The 26,146-nt window shown below is 37.4% G+C and overlaps 1 protein-coding gene across 4 annotated transcripts in view; it reads right to left on the reverse strand.

Moving 5' to 3' along the window:
• The window catches only part of LOC131062016 (chloroplast envelope membrane protein), a 226,372-nt gene that overhangs the window by 147,687 nt on the left and 52,539 nt on the right, over positions 1–26,146 (reverse strand). For all 4 annotated transcript variants that reach the window (XR_009110644.2, XM_057995872.2, XM_057995869.2 and 1 more), the window contains one exon: positions 4,393–4,507. Coding sequence is in view for 3 of the 4 variants with exons in the window: in XM_057995872.2 (XP_057851855.1) it covers positions 4,393–4,507 (115 nt within the window). In the remaining variant the exon portion in view is untranslated. The remainder of the gene's footprint in view (positions 1–4,392; positions 4,508–26,146) is intronic.

The following is a 26,146-nucleotide window of genomic DNA, read 5'->3' on the forward strand; positions in this document are numbered from 1 at the left end:
TGAAAATATAACAATAAACTTTACTTTATTTCCCTTCAATCTTGGTGTCCACTTTGGAGGCAATGAAATAATCTTTTAAAATATTAAAATAGCTCCATAGCTTTGTGTCCTCTTAATGAATTCTATTCTTGCCTTTTAAAACAACTTAAAGTCACCACTTTACTACGTGATGATCAAGGGGGTCTCTCATGAACCCATTACCCTCACATCATAAAGTAAATTTATGATAGACTTAATTGATAAAAATCAAATTTATCTGAAAACATTAGAACTCGCCAAGGCCAAAACTAGAAAATATTGCACTAAGTTGAGAATGAAAGCGAAGACCATGTGCTAAAAATAGAAAGAACTGACCAAACAGCAAGACTAAACATGCTACACACTGAGGCTAAGAGGAGATTGAAGCTAAGATTAGCTGCCAAAAATAGAAGTTACTATAAATAGTAACTAATAAAAATAGCAAGTCAATCAATACTCCCAACTAGCCAATCAGTGTCCAAACTGACACTTGCTAAATCTAGTCCTAGAAAAGTCATCTAAAATCACTCCAGAAAGTATCTTTCCTATTAATCCATCTAAACACACTCGCGACATCGAAATACTCCTTTGGTCCTACTAACACCAATCCAAAAAGCCAACACCCACTGCACTACAAGATAACCTAAAAATGGGGACATTAGACTATTAGGCCATCCATGAAAAGGACCATAAGTCTCTTCTTTGAAATATTTGTGACCAATATAGAGAGTCGGAAAATCAACCACATATGCATCTACAAAAACCCATTGTTTCAGTTGCACTAACTCCTTAAAATGTAACTCTAGATCTTTCCTATCAAATCTCTCAATAAGCGTCTCTATGAACTCTACATACGAGGTGATCTAATTATGACCCATTATGATCATCCCATGATGTCACATTATCACTGCTTATGTGCATAGCCATCCAATTGTATTGTTGCATACTTGATTGCTCCTTTTGGCATGGGATTTAGATGAAATAAGTATCCAATTTTTGTAGCCAAGCTCTAGCTGAAGTCTTCCCTGAACCATCATGGTAGGGATGGGTTAGTTTGCTAACTTTATTTTGCAAATCATAGTTCTATGTTCTACCTACAACACAAGCTCTATGCTTCATTCTGACATCAATATAGCCTCTAAGTGATATGGCAGCCTGAAACATAGAATCTCCATCTACCCAATCCTGCATTAACTGATTTTCCAAATCAGTAACATGGAGTTCATTCTCAACCTATGATTGAGCCCTAGGGGAAAAAACTAGCTTAAGTAGTCAATTATCCCCTTGACCCATCCAGTTTTCCATTACTACCTCCATTATTGGCACTCAAATTGTTATCATTGTTGGTATTCACTATTCACTCCCAACTGTCGAGCCATTAATTCTGCCAACTATCCAAGGCGCAGATTTATTTTTGTTCTCTCTTCTTTGCAACCTATTGCCCTCTGAGAAGAGCATCCATCATGTTCAAAAAATTCTCTACCCTTGGATCTCTGTCACCCATGTTACCTGTTCTTTGTCCTTAAATTACTCTTTGTTCTTCTACAACCAACTTTGTGTTAGATATGTTCCTATGAGTGATGTGTGAAAGGTGATTGTTCTAAACCTAACATGTCACTGTACTAACATGCTGAACCCTACAAGATGGCAAGATACACTACTCTGATACCACTATAACATACAACCTATTTTCCTTTTTTCGTTTTTTGTTTGTGTTTAAAGAAATAGACGGAAGATGCAGAGAGGATTTTGTTTGCAACAATCACACTTGTAGTAATATAGAGAATGAAATAACTTATAAAATAACAATATTCAGGAAAACTCACAACTGAATATACTTCAAATTTATTCACAAAACTGAAGTTACAACATATCATGAAAATAAGAACTACCCAGATCATAAAATTGCATTGCAATGCCATTTCAAACATACACAGAAAATATGACTGACTTTGATAATCAACTGCAATAGAAACCAGCTCCAGCAACAAAATGGACACCACAACCAAAATAAACTTCCTTTGTCCACAAAATTGATACTCAATGTTGAAGAAGCCCTAGGCACCTCCTCTAAACCAAATAAACATTGTCAAGCCCTCAACAGGAAACCCAAAAAACCCCACGCCACTCTTAGAATGGTATGGGCAGCTTGGTCGAAGGTACGGCCAGAAATCACTTATGCAAAAAGCAGATAATCTCTTTAAAAAGACCCTCCAATTGACCTCTCTCAAATCTCCTATGAAATAATCTCTACGAAAACAAAAGCACAACTCCACAATGAAGCCCAATTGTAATCTCTATATGAAACGACGATATCAATCCTCTAGATTGGATTTTTCACCAACGTAGAAGATGATTCTTGTAAGGATTTTCATCCTCACAAAGCCACGGGATGAACAAATTCAACCAACAAGAGAATCTCCAAAATATCAAATCCAAGCATACCCGAATGAGGTCCCAAACTTCACTTTTATAGGCTCTCCAAATCCCATGCCCAAGCGAAGGAGTCCTATTTTAATTTAATTAAAATCCTTGTCTCCCAAACGTGGGTGCCCAAACCCATAAAGTCCACTTATTTAAAATTTCAAACTTAGCCCCTTTTTAATTTAACTTTGGATGTCATATAGTTAATATTTAAATAAACAATAAAGTTAAATATTTAATTTAAATTTATAATTTATCATTATTTAAATTAAAGCATTGGACTATATCAAATATCTAGATATCAATATTAAATGCATTCATTGACGCATCTAAAAATAGTAACACTGACAACTAACTTAGTCGGTGCTCAGGCTGACTTATTAAAAATAGTATGGCAAAACTATCCAAAACCACTCCAAAAAAGGGTGTTATGCCATGTCACGGCCACTTGAGCTCATTAGAACACCTATCACTGTCAAACTGCTAGATCACACTGTCATCATGAGTCCTCTAACACTAAATCATTAGCCTACGGGAACCGTTAAATAGGCTAATAGTCCACCACGCTAATGTGCTCAAGAAGTTAACATTACAAAAGACATTTAATAACCAGCAGTCTAAATTCAAATCTACGATTCCCTATGAGATTTCTTTGGCTGAAGAGAGGATGTTTCTGATGGAACCATCAGCAATAATCTGTTTACTAAGCTACTTAAAAAAGTTGAAAACATGGATAAACATCATTGGCCCAAAATGGTTGTTGAGGAGGAGTAAGACTGTAGGAAGAAGACTTGGATGAAGCAGAACAAGAAGTAGATGAGCAAATGGATGATTAATCTAAAAGAGTGTCCTTATACCAATGAAGAGAAAAAAAATTGTGCTAGAAAAATTCAGGACTGCCAAGTGGACAAAACAAATTGGTTGAAAAAAAGCACACTTTGTTAAAGGGTTCAACCCCTTGTGGAAACATGAGAAATGCTAGGATTTTAGTTGCTCGGTTGAGGACTAGTTCTCACTATCTCAAATGTGAACTGGGCAGATGGATAATCCCCAAGGAAGATTGAAAAAAATGAATTTTCATCTTCTGCAACAAAGGGTTGGTTGAAACTGAACGAAACTTCATCCAAGATTGTGCAGCCTATGTGGATATTCGTACTCTATTTGAAAATATTTTGCATGTGGACAGTCAAAATGAGATCTTTGAGGAGACACGGCTTCACAATATCACATGTTCCTTAATCAAGATACACACTAGAGGACCTGACATTGATAAAAATCTGAAAATAGATCAACTCTGGGTCTCTTGGTCCCTTACCTGGTCTAGTGGATGTCATTAAAATTCAGATCATTCATTAATTCATTCAATACTCCTAGAGGAATCCATCTCAGATCAAAACAAAAAGTTTTAGAAATATGAGGCCCATTATTAAAGGATCATAAAATTGATTTCATATCTTACAACCGTCTTGGAAAAATAATAATGAAAACAAAAATATTAGTTGCAAGGATGATTCTCTACTACAAAAGAACATAGGAAATTTCATAGCACAAAAATAGTTAAAATATTGAAAGAAAAAAAAAAGCAGCACCTCATAAACAGTTATGTATATATGGAAAGGGACTAAAAGAGAGTTTTAATGGAAAACCTACAATGCCAGACCTACAAATCAATTGCTTTTTACTAAAGAACAATTTTGGCCAAGCAGTTATAAAGAAGCAAATCATAGGGATAAGTGGTGGATTGATTACGACAGAAATTTAAAGATCAAGTTGAGGAAGCATCCTCATAATGAGCTCCAACCAAGCACAAAATTTGTAATAACCATGAGAACGTTATTCTGGATTCATAATATAGCATTTAATGTGAGCATTATACATTGTTTGAAAGTGAGGCACACCAATTTCTCAGAGAAAAGATATCAAGTAGAACAGCACAGCAAGGAATCTTACTTTACTTTGATTGAAAAGTAAAATGAAGAATGCAGTGATAGCAGCAACCATGTCTGACCAAATATTGGCAAACGACTTTCTATTATCCAGTCGCAGATCCTCTCGCAATTCTCTCCTGATAAAATAAAAGTTAAGAAATATTTCCAACAAACGAATTAGAAATTGCAACAACATGAGTCAATTTGAATTTGATTTATCAACATAGGGAAAGCAACTGAAACAATTTCCAAAATATCTTATCAATTTAGAATCTCACATGGCATTTCAAATCATAATGGCATTTAGTTTACAAAACATTGACATGGCGTGGCAAAAATGAAATGGAATTTACTACCCAGACTTAAAATGGGAAAAGCTTGGCAAACAAAGAGTAAATAAGGAAAATGAAACATCAAAACAAGCCAAAAACAAAGATAGGTAAAGATTAAAAAGAATCAGAACTGCTTCTTTACAAACTCCAGAATAACTCATTGATTTTTCAGGTCAAAGCCCAGATCTCAAAATGGATCAGCAGGTCAATTAAGCACAGCAGAATTAACATGTGAGATAACTTGCAAAAGGTTTTTCTTGCTATTATGCTTCAAGTTCAGAGAAATTGTTACATTTGCAAAGTCGAGAAAAGATAATCCAATGAATCTAAGGTGATCATATTCTAGAATGTGCTAACTGTGATTCTGATACAATAGAAACACCAATGTATCGAATGGAAATGACAAAAAATAATCAAGAAACACTTACTGAAAATTTCAGCAAACTACACAGAAACAGCAACATGAATTAAACAGCAGCTGCTGCATCAACATACAGGAAGAAACCCTAACAGTTTTCCCTATTTCTCATCGATCTAGAAAGAAATTTTGCATTTCAGATAAATATTGCTCATGAGATAAGCTGTTACAATCTGCTGCATCTACTCAAGACAAAAAAAAAGGGGGTGGAAATCATTCAAGCATTTGTTGCAAAGTTCACCAAAAAATATCATATATAGTGTTAATAATTGCATATTATGTCCATAGCTTAGTGTCTAGGGTTAGTTTGGTTCTTAGGGAAATTCCCTTTATAATTTGAAGAAAAGTTTTACTTTATACATTGTTCTATACTGTGTTATCTTGGAAACAACAAATTAAAATGCTCACAATACATGAAAGGTTTACCCTACGTGTTTTGTTTTGTCTTGTCCTACAAGGGCTAATTTAAACACAATCACACACACATATTACAAATATTGAATCCTTTCGCTTGCATAATTAAACATAATTTAGCATTCAAAAGAGCTTTAATAAAACTGTAAATGATGTTCAATTTTCAATTCAATATGCAAGTTATATTCTAGTGTATATTTTCTTGATCTATGTATTATCCATTTATATGATAAATCTGACTATCTTCTTTTCTATGGCAGGTGAGAGGAGCAATTATTGATTTCGATGTCCTTCTCACAAATGCCAATTGATATGTATATGCAAGCTGGGTACGATCAAGCAATGCCTTGACCGGTCATGTCACATGACCAATCAAGACATTACTCGATCGTGCCCCTTGGCTTATCGCAGTAATTACAAACGGTGCATGTTTAACAAACCGATACCAATCGGTGTATGCTTAACTTAACAACCGATACCAATCGGTGTATGCTTAACTTAACAACCGATACCAATCGGTGCGTATTTACCTTGCCACCCGATATCAATCGGTGCATACTTAACCCGATATCAATCGGTACAAGCTTACATTACCACCCGATACCAATCAGTGTTTAGTTAATCCGATAATCATTATTGTTCATTGCTAAATATATTAACCGATATAAATTGGAATACATTGGTTAGCCCGATTTACTAATCGGTGAACAAAAATAATATAACCAATATTAATCGGGATTCTATGCTATAGGATGATTATCGATAGTTAAGCATTTGATCAAACTAAGTAGATTGATCATATACAAATGAAGAATGGTTATCAAATGAAGGATTAATAGCTTGAAGTTTTTCATCATAATTTATTGATAGGATAAATGATTGAATGAGAGACTTCATTTATCTCTCATTCAATCATGTATCTTACCGAAGCTATCATGCATTAACACTCCCTCTTAGCTAGGTAAGATAAATGAAAAACAATGTATCAAGCATCACAATTCAAATGATGGTTAGTATTCTTTACACAATTTGACTCTCTAGAAAATCATATCATCTAATCACATGATATGAAGTATCACCTAAACACGTGATACAAATGTCCATCACGTCAATCTTGTGATGACAGGATATCACCTAAGCATGTGATATCAGTATTGCCTAAACATGCAATACTTAAGGATAATCGTATGAGAAGGATTAAATTCTCATCTTATCCAAGTTGTGGTATGTGCACCAACATCTTATACAAATGTTTTACCACAACATAATCATGGCACATCCATAACACACGAGAGATCCAACATGATAACTGGTCTAGACATCATAAGATCGTCACCTTATAATGTCTACATACAAGTGTTCATCATCTTGAGAGATCGTCACCTCTTTAGATGTGAACCCAGGGGATAAAATCCAAAAATGTCCTATCATGACAAAGAAGTTTACACATTAAAAATCTAATTGATTTGCAAAATACAAATTACAAAGCAAATTACCTTTCTATCATACCTAAACCTTTACTGAAGTGATCAACCTTCACTTTGGACAGAGGTTTGGTCAGAATATCTGTAGTTTGATCTCCTGTACAAACATATTCTAATTGGATCACATTCCTGTCTACCATATCTCGCACATAGTGGTATGGAATCTCAATATGCTTGGATCTGTCATGGAACACTAGATTTACTGAGAGTTTTATGCAGCTTTGATTGTCACAATGTATAACAGTGGGTATCATAGGCTCTCCAAACAACCCCACAAGCAACTTCCTAAGCCATACTGCTTCTCGGGCAGCAATAGAAGCTGCAATGTATTCAGCCTCAATGGAGCTTTGAGCTACAGAAAACTGCTTCCTGCTGATCCAAGATATCATAGTTGAACCTAGACTAAGGAAACACCCTGAAGTGCTTTTTCTGTCAGTCACACTTCCAACCCAATCTGAATCTGTAAATCCATGTAGGTCTATATCAACTTTCCCATATTTGAGACCAAGGTTCAGGGTACCTTGTAGGTATCTCATAATGTGTTTTACTACAACCAGGTGTATGTCCTTAGGTTCACACATAAACTGACTTAGAGCATTAACTGCATAACAGATATCTGGCCTTGTATTTACCAGGTACATCAGGGACCCAATCATCTGTCTGTATTGAGTAGGGTTAGTGGGTTGTGACTCTGTTGTTGCTTCTTTAAGTTTATGTAAATTGGTTTCCATAGGAGAGGTCATTGGCCTATAGTTTAGCATTTTGAATCTCTTCAAAATGTCCAAGGTATACTTTCCTTGGTTTACTATAATGTTGTCAGAATTCTGCCATACTTCCAATCCTAGGAAGTAATGAAGGAGCCCCAAGTCCTTCATATCAAATTCTTTGGATAGATCTTTCTTGCATTGATCTATAAGGTGATCATTTCCTGTGATTAATAAGTCATCAACATATAAAATCAATATTAGCATATCGCCTTTATTTCTTTTGAAGTAGAGAATAAGATCTGCATCATTCTTAGTGAAGCCTAGTCCTGAGAGATAGGTGTCAATTCTTTCATACCAAGCCCTGGGAGCCTGTTTAAGTCCATAGAGAGCTTTCTTGAGTCTACACACATGAGACTCTGCATCATGAATTTCAAACCCTTCAGGTTGCTCTAGGTAGACTTCTTCTGAGATCTCACCATTAACATCCATTTGGTGTACCTTCCACCCCTTTGCTACTACAATAGCTAGTACAGCTCTTATTGATGTATACCTGGCAACAGATGCAAATGTTTCTTCATAATCTATTCTTTCCCTTTGTGAAAACCCTCTAGCTACAAATCTGGCCTTGTGTTTCTCAATACTGCCATCTGCAGCATGTTTGATTTTGAAAAGCCATTTAGATGAAACAACAGATTTCTTAGTTGGCCTAGGAACAATCTCCCAAACATCATTCTTCATAATGGACTGATACTCTTCAGACTTGGCATCCTTCCATACTTGATGTTCAAGTGCATCTGATACATTGTTTGGTTCGGCTATAGAGAGATCATTCATAAGGGCAACATAGCTAGTGAATTTATTAGGCCTTTTGCTTTCCCTGAAGGTTCCTCAAGGAACAATAAACTTTTTGCACTTCAGCTACAGTCTTGGTGGCCCATAGTGGTCTTTTCTTGAGGTTTTATGTAGCTGGACTTTGAGTTTCACCTATAGTTTCCTTAGGATTCTCCCTCTGAAGCTCAGGAGTAGGATCTTCATCTATGCTAGGGGTAGGGATATAGACTTCAGGCTCTAGTGAGCTTTGGGCTCTTTTGAAGGCTAAGTCTTCTTCAAAGATCACATCTCTACTTAATTCAATATTCTTTTGACCAGGTATATAGATCCTGTAGGCCTTGGAGGTTTCACTATATCCTACAAGGATTCCCCTTTTTCCAGAAGGCTCTAATTTTAATCTTTTCTCCCTAGGTACATGAATATAGACAAGGCATCTGAATATCCTAAGGTGGCTGATATCTGGTTTTGATTTAGTAAAGACTTCCTCAGGGGTCTTATCTTCAAGATGGGAGTGAGGACATCTGTTTTGAATATATACAGCAGTGCTAGTTGCTTCTGCCCAAAGATTGACATTCAGATTCTGATTAAGAATCATAGCCTTGGCAACTTCAACGATTGTCCTATTTTTCCTCTCAGCTGCCCCATTTTGTTGAGGATTATAAGGTATTGTTAACTCCCTCTTAAAACCTGAATTTTTACAAAAATCTTTAAATAATTATGATGTGAATTCCCCCCCATTATCAGTTCTTAGGGTTTTAATTTTATTTCCTAAGTAGTTCTCTGTTAGTGATTTGAATTCTTTAAACCTATTAAGGATCTCTTCTGATTCTTTACATTTCAAAAAGTAGATCCAAGTTTTCCTAGAGTAGTCATCAACAAATATTACATAACACAGAAACCCCCCTAAAGAAGGTACGGACATGGTTCCACATACATCAGAATGAACTAACTCTAAAATTTTACTTGTTTTCCTAGTACTATTTTGAAAAGCACCCTTAGTATTTTTACCTAGGGAACATCCTTTGCATGCCCCTGAATGATATTGCTTTAACTTAGGTAGGCCTGTGACAAGGTCTCCCATTGATGATAAAGCTCTAAAATTCAGGTGGCCTAGTCTTCTATGCCATACTTCATTAGCATCTGTAGTTTCATGGATTAGGACTAAATTGGGCTCTGTGCATAGCTCATACAAGTAGCCTTGTCTTTGACCAATAGTTTTAGCTTTCTTGATGGATGAATTCTTTGGCCAAGCCAATACTCTGTTGTCCATAAAGGTCACTCTATATCCATTGTCCTCCAGTGCTGATATTGAGACTAGGTTTCTCTTGATGCCTGGGACATATAGTACTCCTTTAAGTTGTAATGATACACCTTATTTTAGTTTGATGGTGCAGGTTCCAACTCCTCTGACTGGATGTGTGGAGTCATTGCCGATAGTTACTTCCTCATCATTCTCCTCTTTCATGGAGTCTAGCACTTCTCTGAATCCTGTAATGTGTCTGGATGAGCCACTGTCAATCACCCAGGAGTTAACTTTGTTTGATGCTTGGATTTTGAGTGCTTAATAGAGTACATACTTCTCGGGGTCTTCTTCCCTTTTAGATTTCCCTGCTTTGGCAAATGGGGCTGCTTGTTTGGCTCTTTCTGGACATTTGGCAACATAGTGCACAAATTTGTCACATCTGTAACATTGAATCTGTGAAAGGTCCTTCTTGAAGGTGTTCTTGCCGTGACAAGCTTTTCTCTTTCTAAATTGTTTCTGCTTGCTTTTCTTATTTGAGTTTGTATTTAGAACTTGGAGATCTTCATCTATATTCTTTTGCTTGATCCCTTTCTTATTTTGCTTTGATTCCTCTTGGAGAGGGTCAGCCTTTAGCCTATCGAATTTTGGAAATTCATCCCTCGCACTGATGTCTTGGACAAATGTTTCCCATAAGCTAGGCAACCCATCTAGAGCAATGAGTGTTAATTCGTTGCTTTGGATCTCATATCCAAGAGTTGTCAGTTCATCCCTTAGGGTTGATATTCGCATGAAGTAGGCATTGGCTGATTCTCCTTTGATCATGGCTATGTGATTTATTTCTCTTTTTAAAGCCAAGGTTCTACTAGCATGAGATATCTCAAATGCATCTTCAAGTGCTTTCGACATTTTGTAGGCTGTTTCATGTTTCCTTATGATGGGCATAATATTATTTCTCACCCCATCAAATATGATTTTGATGGCCTTTTCATTTCCCTCTCTCCAAGTTGTTTTGCTAGGTTCAGTCTGAACTAATCCTTATTCAATGATCACACGTGTCTCCATCATTACCGCTCAACATTAGATCTTAAACCAACAAACTTGATCGGTTAGGTTTTAACAAAAAACAACTGGTAGGGTTTACCCGTTACAAAACATAGAAAGGTTCAACCCTTTTACACTGGTTCAATTTACAAACTACCATATACCGGTTTACAACATCTTCCTCAAAGTTTATCATACCGGTTACAAGACAATAGCAATAACAACAATAACATCAGCAATATCATGAATATCATTCACCGGTTGAATTGACATCAATGACAACATATCATTAATGCAATCTATATGCAAAATGCCAACAATCTAAAAATGCCAACAGATGCCACAGTACCAAGCTAGCCAGAAAACACAAGTTCCATCAGACCAACCAACTATGATTAATGGTTATAGTTTTCTTCCATTGAATAATAGTATACTAGTAGAAGGTACTAGAGAAGTTCAAGCATTACAGCAGACGTCAGGAAACTCTCTCAAAGTATACCAGAGGAATGTTCGCCAAAGTGATCCTTTAACCACATCCATTCCTCCGAATAATTTCCAGACTCCACCGAATCCAAATGCTACAAATGTGCCATCTCCTCCAAGAGATTCACCCGAGTATCGTCAGCAAAATGTCCAAACAAATGGGACGAGGCAATCTACGACACCACTACTTGAACAAAGACAACAAACAGCCCCTCAAACTAGGCAGTCACAAGCTCAGGCACGAGATCGTCCGAGGGAAGAATTGTAGAGACTAGGTACATATGTACTTAAAGAATTCAAGAAAATGAAGGTCAGCTTGCCCTTGATCAAGCTGATGAAAATTCCAGAGATTCAAGGAACACTCTTGAATAGTTTAACTAAAGTTGTTGCTCCAAGGAGCGCTTCACTAAATATGCCGAATAGAAATATACATAATGCTCCAACAAATACAAATGTTATCCAGGATACACAAGAAATGTAAATTAATGCTCTGCAACAACAGCCTCCTAATTTTGTTGGAATGGTCCAAACATCAACAAGAAGTTCAAAACAAGAAGAAATCATACCAGAAGAAGTTCTTGGGGACATGGATATATTCCAAGAAGAAATTTTGGCAAATGAGCTCCCACAAACTTCACAAACGCAAGAGTTTGTCAGCAATCAAGTAAAACATCTAGTGATCCTTTATCAAGGGAAAGACGAGCCTCCTCTGTTCTTATTGTCAGTCAGAATATTTGGGAAACTTGTACATAATTGTTTGGTAGACTCCGGTGCTTCGACCAACGTGATGCCTCTTGTTATATGCGAAAACTAGGAGTGATACCTACACGGACCAACAAAAAGGTCACCCAGTTGGACAAAACCAAAGTTCCTATGATCGGGGAATTAAATAATATTCATATGCAACTAGCGGCAGATCCTAGAGTACAAAGTTGTATCGACATTTCTGTTGTCAATATCCCAGATGATTATGGAATACTGTTGAGTAGGGATCGGTCGAGAAAATTGAACGGATATATCTCCACCGACTTCTCTCATATGTGGTTGTCGTGGAAAGGAGTTCCAAATTAGATAAAAACTGACAGTACACCAAAGCTCAAATTAATGATCACTAAATATGGGGAAAACAATGAAATATTGTTTCTCGAGACGGGCCTAGATTCTTACAAACCTAAGGTGGAAGAAATTTTGACATTACACGCATCATCCAAGAAAAAGAAAGCTAAAAAGGGATCAAAACCGGCACCAGTACTAGTTGCACCTGATGATCAAAACAAAGACGAAAGGTTATTTGAAAGCTTTGAGGACTTCATTTGGACAAGTGTAGGTCGGAAAGTAGAATTGAAAAGCAGGATTCACGAGTTGTTGATGACCAATTGGTGTCGCATCCATGACACGTCCCATTCAAAATTCACCTATAAAATGTGCCAAAAGGCTATAAAAGAAGCTCGTCAGAAGCTTCAACAGTTTGAAGATCCTGAAGAAAGTGAAGAAGAAAATAAAATTGAGAATGAAGAAGAAGATCCTCCAAATGAAAATCCTCAAGAAGAAGATCCTCAAAAACAAGATTCTCAAGAAGAATCCAAAGAACCAATGATTGAAGATTTTGAAATAGAACAACTACAAGATCGTCGTAATAGCTCTTTTGAAATACAAGCTTCAACATCCTATCGAAAAATAGAACAAGAAATTGAATATATTGAAGTGAACCAATTGCAAAGTGGATATGAATATGATACGACTGATGCACTAGCTCAATCAACATAACAAATTTGGACCCTAAGGTTCGATGGATCTAGATCAAAGAAAGGAGTTGGAGCTGGTTTTGAATTGATCAGTCCACAGGGAGAAATATACCTTGAGAATCACAAGCTAGAGTTTCCATGCACAAACAATGTTGCAGAATATGAATCATTAGCTCACGAATTACTCATAGCCCTAAAGAAAGGAGTCAAAATTTTGCGAGCTTTTGGAGATTCAGAGGTAGTTATAAAGTAAGTGAGAAAACAATACATGTGCCATGATAAGAGGTTAACCCGTTACCGCAACAGGGTATGGGACCTCATTGAAAGTTTTGGCGCTTTCAATATTCAGCATATAAATAGGTCAGACAATCAAATGGCCAATTATTTAGCACAAGCAGCCAGTTCTTTGGAGCCGCTTGCCATGAATGGCATAAGCCAATTATCCATAGAGTTATCACCTATACCATCAATTCATGACAATGTTAGAAAATTTCCAAGTATTCAATGATGACAACCATATTCGTGAGTTTTTAACAAGCTCAGATGTCTTTGCAACAGAGATCATTGACGGAGATGAAGGAACGGAAGAGGCTGAATTTGATGACGATGGTGTTTTGAATTTAAAGACAAATATCATTCCCAATGGGATGATACAGCTGAAAAGAACATTTGACCAAGATCAGATTAATGGAGCAACGCAACAAAAGATTGAAGGGGACCAATATGAAAACATAAATTTGGGAACCGAAGAGGAAGTTAAGAATGTATGCATAGGCAAAGCTTGTACACCAGAAGAAAGAACTGGTATAATCCAGACCATGAGATAGTTTTCCGGTATCATAGCCAAGAGTTATGAAGATCTGAAGACCTATGATACTTCCATCATTATGCATACTATTCCTCTCAAGCCAGGAAGTAAACCATACAGACAACGCCAGAGGCCGGTCAAACCAATACTGGAACCCCTTATCCAATAAGAAGTTTAAAAATTATTATCCGCAGGAATTAATTTTCCAGTGCGCCACTCAAAGTGGGTCGCCAACCTTGTTCCTATCAAAAAGAAAAACGGAGAAATCAGATTATGTGTTGATTTCCGAAATTTGAACCGAGCTTCAGCTAAGGATAATTATCCTTTACCATCACTTGACGAAGTCTTGCAAATCATTAATGGATCCCAAATGATGTCCTTTATGGACGGATATTCCGAATACAACCAAGTGTTGGTAGAGTATGAAGACAGGATAAAAACAGCATATACTACAAAATGGGGAACCTATGCCTATAAAAGAATGCCCTTTGGGCTTATCAATGCAGGGGTCACATTTCAAAGAGCCATGGACATCGCTTTCAGAGACTTAATTGGAAAGTGCATAATCATATACATGGATGATTTAACAATGTTTTCAAAGAAAAGAGAAGATCATATAGAAGACCTGAAAAGGGTATTTCAAAGGTGCCAAAGGTATGGGATTTCTTTAAATCCGAAAAAGTGTATGTTTGGGATCACCGAAGGCAAGTTGTTGGGAAACCTGATCACAGAGAAATAAATCCTGATTGATCCTGAGCGAGTAGAAGCTATCTCAAGGATTAGCTTGCCAGCCACTCAAAAAAAATTCAGATCTTTCTTTGGGAAGATCAATTTTGTCAGAAAGTTTATCACAAGCTTCGCCGAAATAGTAAAGCCAATGAATGAGATGATGAAGAATAATGTTAAGATGGAATGGACACCACCAGCAAAGAAAGCCTTTGAAGAAATCAAGTAGGCTAGAAATCAAGTAGGCTATAGTTGATGCTCCTGTCTTGGTCAACCCAGACTATACGAAGCCCTTTTACCTGTATTCTTTTGCATCAGAACATTCATGTGCTGCAATGCTCACTCAGCGAACGGAAGAAAAAGATGAACATCCGATAGCTTTCATGAGTTCACCCCTAAAAGATGCAAAACTAAGGTATCCTAGTATTGAGAAACAAGCCTATGCCTTGGTCAAGGCTATCAAAAAGTTTAGGCATTATATTCTAATAAGTAAAGTTTATGCCATCGTCCCCGATGCCGCTGTCAAAACACTCCTAATGCAAAATGAGCTTGGAGAAAGAAGAGGAAAGCGGGTCGCCATTATCCAAGAATACGACATTGAACTACAGCCTATGAAGATAGTCTGCGGACAACTTTACCTTAAACTATGGCTATTGAAGGACCTGGCCTTGTGCAAGAAACATATATTCTCACCGACACATCCCTAGAAGAGTGGTATCATGATATCATCTCTTGTTAAATCATACTTATCCTAAACAGATGAATCCTGCACAGAAGCGAGCTTTCGAACTTAAATGTCAGCGCTACATACTTCACGGATCAGTACATTACATAAGGAATCATGAAGGCATTTATCTGCAATGTGTGCAAAATGATGAAGCAAGGAGGATCATAGAACATTTCCACTCTAAATTTGGCACAGGCCATGGAGGAAGTCAGGCAACAGCATACCAAATCTTGAGGGCAGGATACTATTGGCCCTCTGCTTTTAAAGATGCATATGACCATGTCAAAACTTGTCATATCTGCCAGATTACTACAAATCGAGAAAAGAATCCTACAATGCCATTGCAACCTATCACAAAAGTCAAACCATTTGCGATGTTGGGTCTTGAATTTATCGGCACTATAAATCCACCCTCATCGACACAACATAAGTATATTTTGACTGCGACTGACTACTATACCCGATGGTCTGAAGCTCAAGCGCTAAAGAATTGCACAACAAATGCAGTTATCAAATTTGTAGAACATATTATCACAAGATTTGGACGCCCCAATGCTCTAGTGTGCGACAATGGCTCTGCATTCACTTCCTTGAAGTTTTCTAACTGGGCAATTGACTATGGGATCACCCTAAAATTCTCAACGAATTATTACCCCCAGGGTAATGGGTTGGCAAAGTCCACAAACAAAAATTTGCTCAGTGTTATCAAAAAGTTACTAGAGAAAAATTCAAGAGATTGGCACACTCAGCTCACGTTTTCTTTGAGGGCAAACAGAACGAGAGCAAAGAAGTCTTTGGGGACTTCCCCTTATCGCCTAGTTTATGGACAAGATCCTGCTTTCCCGATCCAATTGAGGATTCCAACATTGAAATTCATGTAAGAATATCTAGACCCAGAAGAGAGAAATAAAATCTCTATTACAAGTGACTAAAAACATAAAAAACATGTAATAGGGAAATAAAATCCCTATTACAACTAAAAAGCACTAAGTAGGAACTTTTAAAAGAAATTACAAGTTCTTTTTAACAGATAATTTTAAATTTACTTGTAATATTTCCAAAAAGTTCCTCCAATGACTTAAAAGACATAAAACAACAAAGGGGAAATAAAAAGCAAGTTACAAGTTTAAAAATTACATAAGGTACACTTGTAATTGACTTAAAATTTCCCTACAACACTAAAACAAGAGAAAAATAAAACTTGCAATCTAAGGAAAATTTCCCACCTACAGTGAGGAAGAAAAAACCCAAAATTGAAGGAAAAAACATAGCAAACGAACCCAGAAAGCAATGAAATTTGAAACATGGATAGAGGATGGACTGAGGATTAATCCAGTCCAAGGGCGAAGCACAATTTTACCTCGATAAGTGTGCCTTAGAGTTAAAAAAACTATTTTTTAACAACAATTTTAAAAGGGTTTTCCTATTTTTGTAAATACAAAAATACGGACAACAACTAGCTCTGAATGGGGAACTCATTTCACTTATTGTGAAAGAATAGAAACCAGATCTCTAAGTGCCTTCCTCCTTATCCATTGGGCCACAGAGTCAATCAAAGCGAAAACCAAAAACAAACCAAAAGACTCAAAACAAAGTAAAAGACTCTGACATTATTTACAAAAATTCAACTCGAACCTTTATTTGAAGTAATGTTTCAGGCGTTGGCCACTATAGGACAGCGTAAATGGTGTACCATCATGATAAGCGAAGATAATGCTATCTTCTCCAGCAACACGATGAATGATGAAAGGTTCACGCCATTGAGAATAAAATTTTCCATGCAAGCCTTTAGGTTCTCTGCGCTTATCACAAAGCAACACATGATTCACCAACTCGAAACCCCCTTTGCTTAGCTTTTTTGTCAATAAGGATTTTAGTTTGTTTCTAATATTGAGCAACTCGGTCTACCACTTGTGTCCTATGCTCTTCCAGCTGGGAAAGCTACATGATTCTTTTGTCTAAAGTACTTTCAAAAGTCTCATCTTCAATCGCTTTAGCCAATTTAAGAGCAGGAAGTTCCAAAGTAATGAGTATTCCTGCATTTATCCCATAAAGAAGCTGAAATGGTGACATACCAATAGCTCTTTTGAGTGTGATTCTGTCGGCCCATAAAGCATCATAAAGAGCATTATGCCAAGACCTTTGATTCTCCTCAACAAGCTTGCGTATGATAGTTATTAGGTTCTTATTACTTGATTCTGCCTACCCATTACCCTAAGGATAATAGTCAGATGAATGAGCTAATAAGATACCATATTCAAAACAAAATTGTGTTATCTCAAAAGAAGAGAATGTGGCTACATTATCAGTCACAATCTTGTGTGGAACACCAAACCTGGAAATAATGTTCTCCTTGAGAAATCTACATACCACCTCAGAAGTAGCATGCTTCACTGGTACTGTCTCCACCCACTTGGTGAAATAATTTGTTGCTGTGAGAACATATGAATGACCTGCACTTGAAGAAGGATTGATAACACCAATGAAATCAATACCCCATTGCTGAAAAGGTTCTTCAATAACCACAGGCTTTAATGGCAACGCTGCAAGCTTTTGTTTGCCCACAAACTGCTGACAATGAACACACTTTCGCACCCATCTGAAAGCATCACGGAACAATGTTGGCCAATAGTATTTAGCTCGCAAAATCTTATGAGCAGTCACTGGTGCAAAGAAATGCCCACCACAGGCCTGATTATGGAAAGATTCTAACAATCTAACTTGTTGTGCCTTATCAACACAACGAAGGAAAGTCCCATCAATAGATCGCTTATACAAACGGCTGTCCCAAAGAACAATGTTTGCAGACTTGAGCTTGATATTCCTCTTTTCTTTGAATGATAAATGTGTTGGACATTCACCATAAGTCAGAAAATATGCCAAATTTGAATACCATTCGTCAGTTGTTTTGACGAACAACACTCTAGGGAGATCTTCTGAATCATCATATCCCTAATTATCAAAACCATTTTTAGCTATAAGCTGAGAAAGACCCTTTCCGCGAACAAGTTTGGTAGGCCTAATCTCTAAATCATATTCCTGGATCTTTGCAGTCCAGTTATCCCTCTTCGTACCAAACTCTTGCTGAGTCAAGATTGATTTAACTGTTGTATTTGGAACGAGAACTACAGTATGAGAATTCAGAATATAGAATCTAAAATTCTTAACTGCTTTCACTACAGCATAAGCATTATTTTTAACTAAGGAGTATTTAAGTTCATGAGTCTTCAACGGACAGCTCATGAAAGCAATGGGAGATTTGACTCCCGAGTTTTTCTACATTAGAATAGCAGATAGAGTATGCTCAGAAGCATAACTGTACATGATAAAATTCTTCGTGTAATCTGGACAAACCAGCACAGGTGCATGAGCAATGGCTTCCTTAATCTCATTGAATGCAGCCTTTCATTTCGAATTCCAATGGAAAAGGGTTTTTCCTTTCATCATATCAACGATATGAGGAGTCTTTTCTACAAAATCAGGTATGAACCGACGTAGAAAATTAACTTTACCAAAGAAAGAATGGACATTTGTCTTACTAGCAGGCAAAGAAAGAGATTGTATTGACTTCACTCTTTTTGGGTCGATCTTAATACCTTCTTTGGAGACAACATGACCAAGAGGCTTTCCCTCAGTCACTCCAAAGACTGATTTCTTAGCATTAAGAGAAATGTTGTGCTTGCAGCATCTTTCTAATACATCTTGCAAGTGAAAAAGATGATTTTCATGGTCTTTTGAAAAAACGGTGAGATCATCAAGATATACCACAATATACCTTCCCAAAATACCACGAAAGGCTAAGTCCATGGCTCTTTGAAAGGTAGCTCCTACATTGATTAAACCAAAAGGCATCTACAGTACACAAAAGTACCCCAAGGAGTAGTAAATGCAGTTTTATGTTGATCAGATTCCCTTACCTCAATTTGGTTATACCCGGAAAATCCATCTACAATAGACATCACCTGGGCACCTGTCACTGTTTGCAACACCTGGTATATTATTGGCAGAGGACAATTATCTTTCAGCGACAACCGATTGAGGTTTCGAAAAGCTACACAGATACGTATTTCTCCATTCTTCTTACGCACCGGAACTATATTTGCTACCCACATTGAATAGTGGATAGGAAAGATAATCCGAGCATTTAGCATTTTCTGAATCTCAGAATGAATAGTATCTGAAATTTTGGGATTGTATTGACGCTGCTTCTAACGAAAAGGCACTGCGCCAAGCTTCAAAGGAATATCATGTTGCATCTCCTTCGGATGAAAAGATTTAAGGTCATCATAGGAATAAGCCAATACATCCATGTAAAGCTGAATGAACTGCTCTTTCTCTTCTGGAGTGCAATTATTGCCAATATTGACAAATTTAGGATCTTCTTTTGAACCAATATTGTACTTTTCAAAGCCCATAGAAGATTCTGAATTTTCTTGTTGTTGCTTCTTGATAAAGCGATCATGATTATCAAAATGTTTCTCAAGAGAAACCAGTCCCTTTGGAATTCTATTCCCTTTTAATTGAAGAATTTCATCATCTGCTTCAGATGATGTATCTGCTATTGAATCTAAAGGTGAAGAAGAAGATGAATTGCTTCCTTCAAAATACAGATTATTAAAATTGTCTTCAGTCAGAAGAAAATTTATAATCTACTTATCACTAAAAATTTGCCAATGATCCCAATTCTCAGGCACACTGGGTCTGCAAATGGACTCAATAGTGTATCTATCTTGACCAAAATCAAGATGTGGAATCAGCAAAGTAGATGAGACTGCGAGCAAATCAGCTCTATTATTGAATTCACGGGGTACAACAAAAATACCGAAAGCATCAAAACTTTCAATATTATCCGATACTAGATTTCGGTAATGCTTGAGTCGGTCATTCCTTGTCTGATAAATATTTTGGACTTGACAAACCACCAATTCCGCATCACCCTGAGCATGTCGATTCTTAATTCCTCTTTTGCGAGCAACATCCATACCCAATAAAAGCGACTCATTCAGCCGTATTGTTGGTATTAGCGAACTGTAACTTGAAGGAATAAGGGAACATCTCTCCCTTGGGAGAAATGAGGAGAATATCAGCTCGAGATCCATTTGCAGCACAACTACCATCAAACTCAAGAGTCTAGACGTCATTCGGACTGTTGGTGTCATCAGAGTGGCTAGTACTACCCTCGTCAAGGATGGGTGCATTATGAAAAGAAAAAGTATCATCTTTATCAATAGAAGAAGATGAACTTTCTTCGGAGAAGACTGAAATTCCCCTTCTTGAATAAGTAGTTGAGTATTTTCATCAGCAACAAAAGATGAAGCATCTTCCACCATAATGTATGAATCGGAAGATCCCACTTCTGACGCTTGATCTTCTTCAGCATCAGCAAACCTTTCACTGGCTGAAAGTATTGAACCATCGGAACCACTGCAAGGCCAATCTTTAGCAAACTCAGAGACTTCATCTATATAGAGATAATAATTCCCAAAACCAGCAGATCCAAAAAGAATTTGGGCATGGGGATCATTTGATTTAACAACGATATATGTAGTCTCCTTTTTCAGGAACTAATTTCTGCACAACACCTTTAACAAGTATCCTGGCTTCAGTCATATCCATATTAAGCTCACCGCCTACGTCCTTACAGAAGTTACGGCCCAGCAACATTCCATAAGAGGCAAGAACATCAGCTACCAAAACAGTCATCTTTATTTTCTTTTCTGGAAAAGCTGCAAATGCAAACTGAGCATCTTTGATTTGCCCAATAAGAGGCACTTATTTGTTCTCCAAGGGGTAACAATGAACAAAAGTTTTGGTCAAGGTCAGCCCTAAGGATTTAGCTACCTTAGCAGGCATGACATTATCAGAGGCACTAGAATCCAAGACACAATTGCTCAACTAAAAGCCATTAATCAGCAAGGAAATATAAAAAGTTTCTATCTTTCCCTGGGACAGCAAATGGGATGGTCACTAGATGATTGGGCAAATTCTTGGTTTCTTGAGGGGTAGTATTTTCAAGGATAGGATGAGTGTCCTTACTCTTAATAACGCTAGCTAGCCTATCAAATTGATCGGGATTAGCTTGTAAATATTCAACTTCAAACATTTGAATCTTCGTCTTTCTAGCGTGGTCAATAATATCAAAATCTTGAAATGAACCAGCTAGAGAGGGATGAACATTGTCTGACTGAGATTTAAGGCTAGGCAGACTGATCTTAGGCTCATTGGAAGAAATAACAGGAGGATTATGATCACTTACTTGATTCTTTGCCGCGTCCATAGGAAGAGTAGGCAGTGGTGTTCCTCTTTTAGCAATAGTAATAGGCGAATGAACATTCTCTACCACTTTCGTTGCTTCTTCTTGTTGAGCCAACCTTGTCTGGGATCGCGTCATAACAGAATATGCACGACTATGACTTCTTTCAGAAGTTGTTGAGTCATCAAAATGCATGTACCTTATAGTAGAGTCGCCAGCCACTTCTTCTTTAGGAAGAAGTAAAACAACTTCTTCAGGCTGATAATCATATGATGAATCATTTGAATCAACTTCATAATATCCAACTGCTGCATTTTGTGGTGGTGGTTCAAGAGAAAGCCTCTCAGGTGGTGGAGGCAACTTAGACTGATTTTTAGCAGCATAATCAGATGTAGAATTAGGATATGTCCGCCTTGGAATATCCTTATATGGTGCAGCAAACGAGTTTTGGGATATTTGTTTCTTCAAATAAATGATTTCATTCGCCAACTTTTGCACCATAGGGTTTGTAGTGCCCGAGGTAGACACTTCAAAAGATGAATTCCTTTTAGACTGATTAGGGTCTTTTCTGATTTTACCAGCCAAGATTAAATCATCTTCAATCTCAGTGGCCATTGTCTAAGCAGCAGCTAGGTCCGTTGGAGAAGCTCTTCTCAAGAAGAAACTAACCTCAAGAAGCTGAGTGTTTATGAAGAAACACTTGAGGTTCTCAGGAGTAGGCTGAGAATCTGTAGGAATTCTATTTGCAAGTTTATTAAACTTAGCAATGAATTCACGCATGCCTTCATGTGCATCCTTCTTCATTTGTGTCAACTGAGCCGCAAGGCATGCTCATCTTCTATGGGCTTGAAATGTTCCTCAAACTACAAAGCCCACGATACAATCGAACCAGCAGTAAGGTTATAAAACCAATCAACTACAATGCCTTGAAGTGTTTCCATGAACAGCCGGACAGCAACATCTTGATGTTCTACTCCAAGAACACCACAAGCCATGTAAAAAGACTTGATATGTTCATCGGGATGTTGCTTGCCATCTCCATAGAACTTAGGAAATTTTTCTGTGATCCTTGCAGAAGAGGATGAAGCTGTGATGTTAAAGCCAAAGGACCAAAAGCTGCCACACAAGGACCAGCAAGAGGAGGAGCATTAGCAACCACTCTAGAAGAGGAAGATATCAAGGGTTTGAAAAAGAAAGGAGAATTTTCACTTGGGATAGGCCTCTTTTTCTTGGATAGTTGATAGATTGTGGTTCGTGAAAGGGAGGATGTACTAGTGAGCAAATGAAGCCTGGCTTCTTCACCGAGAGATATTTCTTGAGAACTTTCACCCTTCTTACAATGAATGTAGAAACGAATTCCTTACAACTTAGAGAGATAAGAAAACCCTAAACAAAGATATTCAGAAAAAAATGGGTAAGACACTAAACTTCAAACGAAAGCGTGAGGCTCTCGAATGCGTTCGTATCTCCAACAGAGTCGCCAAAAAAACTGTTGGTTGAAAATTTTGTACACCTGGGGAATGTACAGCATTGTGGTTTCAGCCACAACGTGTGAGTATGATACTCTCCTAATTAAGGGAAGGCTCCCCCTACCTATAAACTATTCTTAAACTAAAGACGAATGAGACAACAGTTTTTTCTTCTTCCTTCAAGAAAAACTATATTCTTTTCTCTTCACAGAAAAGTGATAGCAATTGAAAATAACAACTGCAACAACTTATAAAACAAAGTGAGAGAAAGGACATTAAGTTTCCTGAAAATACAAAGACTTTTGTCACTTCCTTTGGGACGGGACAGCAATATCAAGCTTAAAGTCTTGAATATGTGAAGTCCTATCTACCCTTTTCTAAATTGATAACAAGAACAAAGTATGGCAGCACAAAGTCTGAAATATCTTATTCTTCTCTACATAAAACAACGATAACTAGTGTGAGCTCAAAGTCTCCCAACTATTTCTAATCACAAAATCTACTTCTACTTTCTCTCAAGAACAAGTGTAGGCACAAAGTCCTCCAGCCTCTCTCAACAGAATATCTACTATAACTGATATTAATCTCCAATATTTGCAACACAAAGTCTGCAAATCAAATTTGAGTAAGCTCTTATAGAAACACTAGCAAGAAAGATAATATTGAACACAAACTCAAGATATTAAGCACAAAGTCTTTCCTTGCAGCAAATTTTAGCAGAGTTTACTTGCTTGCTTTTCGAAAGATAAAGATTACAATAGACCCCCTCAAGAATTTATAGGAGAGGAGTTTTGAGAAAAAGGTGGGAGGATCCCAACTAACTTGAGAGATTCTCTCAACCACCATGACTTATTCAACAACTAACTAGCCAACTTGTAACTACAAAAGTGCAAGTGATGACTTGCATCTTACAAAAATGCTTTTACAAGTAAACATGTCAAAAGGAAATTACAACTCTGAAATTACAATTCTGAAAATACAACTAAATGTTGAAAAACACTTAAGTTGCAACATGTTTAGACATGAATCCTTCAAACTTTTGCATAACTGTTTGTAGCTCATCAAGATTCGGCCCGTGGGTGTTCTTGGCAACTATCAAGGTCTTCACAATGGTATCATGGCACTGAAGAAGCGTAGAGTAGTTGTTCTCCAAAATGCACTGGATTTCCTAAAAGAAGATTTGATGTTTCATCAAAAATTGAATTGAGGCAGCTGAAAATTGTTCACTCCACTCATTATGAATCTTCAACTGTAGATCTGCGAGAACTTCCTCTTCTGGTAGCAACTCCCCATTCTAATTTGTGATATTGCAAGAAGCCTTCTCACAGCGAGAAACAACACCTTAAGATACTTCACCTCGCAACCTCATAGCGTCATCAATATCTTCAATGAGGGATTTGAGAACGAGGGCTTTGCTCTCTAGGAGTTCTTCACATTCTAGATACATGACTCTGGAAGGAATAATGTCATGCTCTTGAAGAACATTCAACTGTTGTTGAGGCATCTTGGGCCAAATCGTCAAGCTATCTTCAACCCTTTCCAGGTTCTGTTTGAAAGTCTTGGAGGCCTGGTTCAACTTTTCTCTAATGGTCTCCAACTTAACCATCATTCGGAATGTCTTTCAGCACTTGCGCACACAAATCATGAAATCGATCCACCCAAGAGTCTAATGCTTGTACCTTCTGAGCAGCTCTTTCAATTCCTTGGACTGGTTATTGTGTACTTGTGAAAGTTGAAGGATTGTACCCTTCACTTGAAGACTTGGTAATCTTTTGGATTGCTGCAACAAGTTGCACATTTTCCTCTTCTAGCTTATCCTTCTTTGCAAGAAGTTCATCACACCACTGCACCAATGAGGGTACAGAATGTTGAGCATCATGTTTGACTACTTCATGCGTTTGTTTGCCCAACTCCACCCTTGTGATCCTGTAATCAGCAGCTTGCATCTCTTCCTGTGGCTTGTCTACAATTGGCTCAACAATTTCAGCCACCTTCATCCTGTTACTATCAGCTGTTACCCTCTAAATCATCTTAGCCCTTTTGGCAACCTTGGGTTTTGATTGCTTGAGATACTGGAAATCAAAGATGTCAGGAGAGATTTCTTGCTTCTTTCTTTTACGTGTAAAATAACTAAGCCATTGAGAGATAGTCATCAATTCTCCTTGGGCAACGGTCGATAGTGAGGGAGAAGCAGTTTTTGTTTGAACAACAGTTGTCATCCTAGGAGAAGTTACTGTTTGAATAGCAACTACAGACTGCTCATTAATCAAAGGTCCTGATGACTGCATCTTGAACTCATCAAAACTAGAAGCAGAAGTATCAATCTCTGACAAAGGGGCATATGCAGGATTATCCTCAAAGATATTCATCAAATTCCCTTGAGGATGATCAAGAGATGGCTCTGCAGCTGAAATCGAAATGACTCTCTAAGGAGACTTACCCGCTGAAACAGGAACAATATGAATAGTGGAAAAAGCATCCACATTCGCATCAAGAGAAGACATAGGTAATTATTCATGAGGAATCTGAGGGGGAACTTCATGAGGTGACTCTGAAATGGGCGACTCGGGAGCATTATCTGATTGTAGTTCTTCCTCTGGATCTTCAGCATCAATTACATGAATATGAAGCTGAGGCTTTTCTTTCCCTCGAACTATCACTTCTTCAGGAGGAATAACTATTGCTTTGCTAACCTTCAATTTGATTCTTGTACTTGAAGATGATGCACCTTCCTTGTTGTCTACTTTGATTTCATACTTGAGTCCGACAGGTCTTGTAGAATCATCTTCTTTTCCAACCTTGATCTTGATGAGTCTAACATCGTTACCCTTGAGCCAAGTATTGGTGTTAGCTAAGATAGGCTGAAATCTATCAAAAATGGAAGTGCATTCCTTATGCGACCATTGAATTGATAAAAGTGGCGCTTCGTCAACTCTCTTTTCAACATATTCAGGATCAAGTATCTTTCCATCATCAATCATTCCTTCTGGAATGTTTACCAAGTTTAGGTCAACAATCTTCTCAAGAGTGAGCTTGCAATAATCCATCTTACGAACCTCCTTTTCTGTACAGAGATCAACCCAAATGTCTTCTAT

Source organism: Cryptomeria japonica, chromosome 2 (genome assembly GCF_030272615.1).
Source record: "Cryptomeria japonica chromosome 2, Sugi_1.0, whole genome shotgun sequence".
NCBI lineage: Eukaryota > Viridiplantae > Streptophyta > Pinopsida > Cupressales > Cupressaceae > Cryptomeria > Cryptomeria japonica.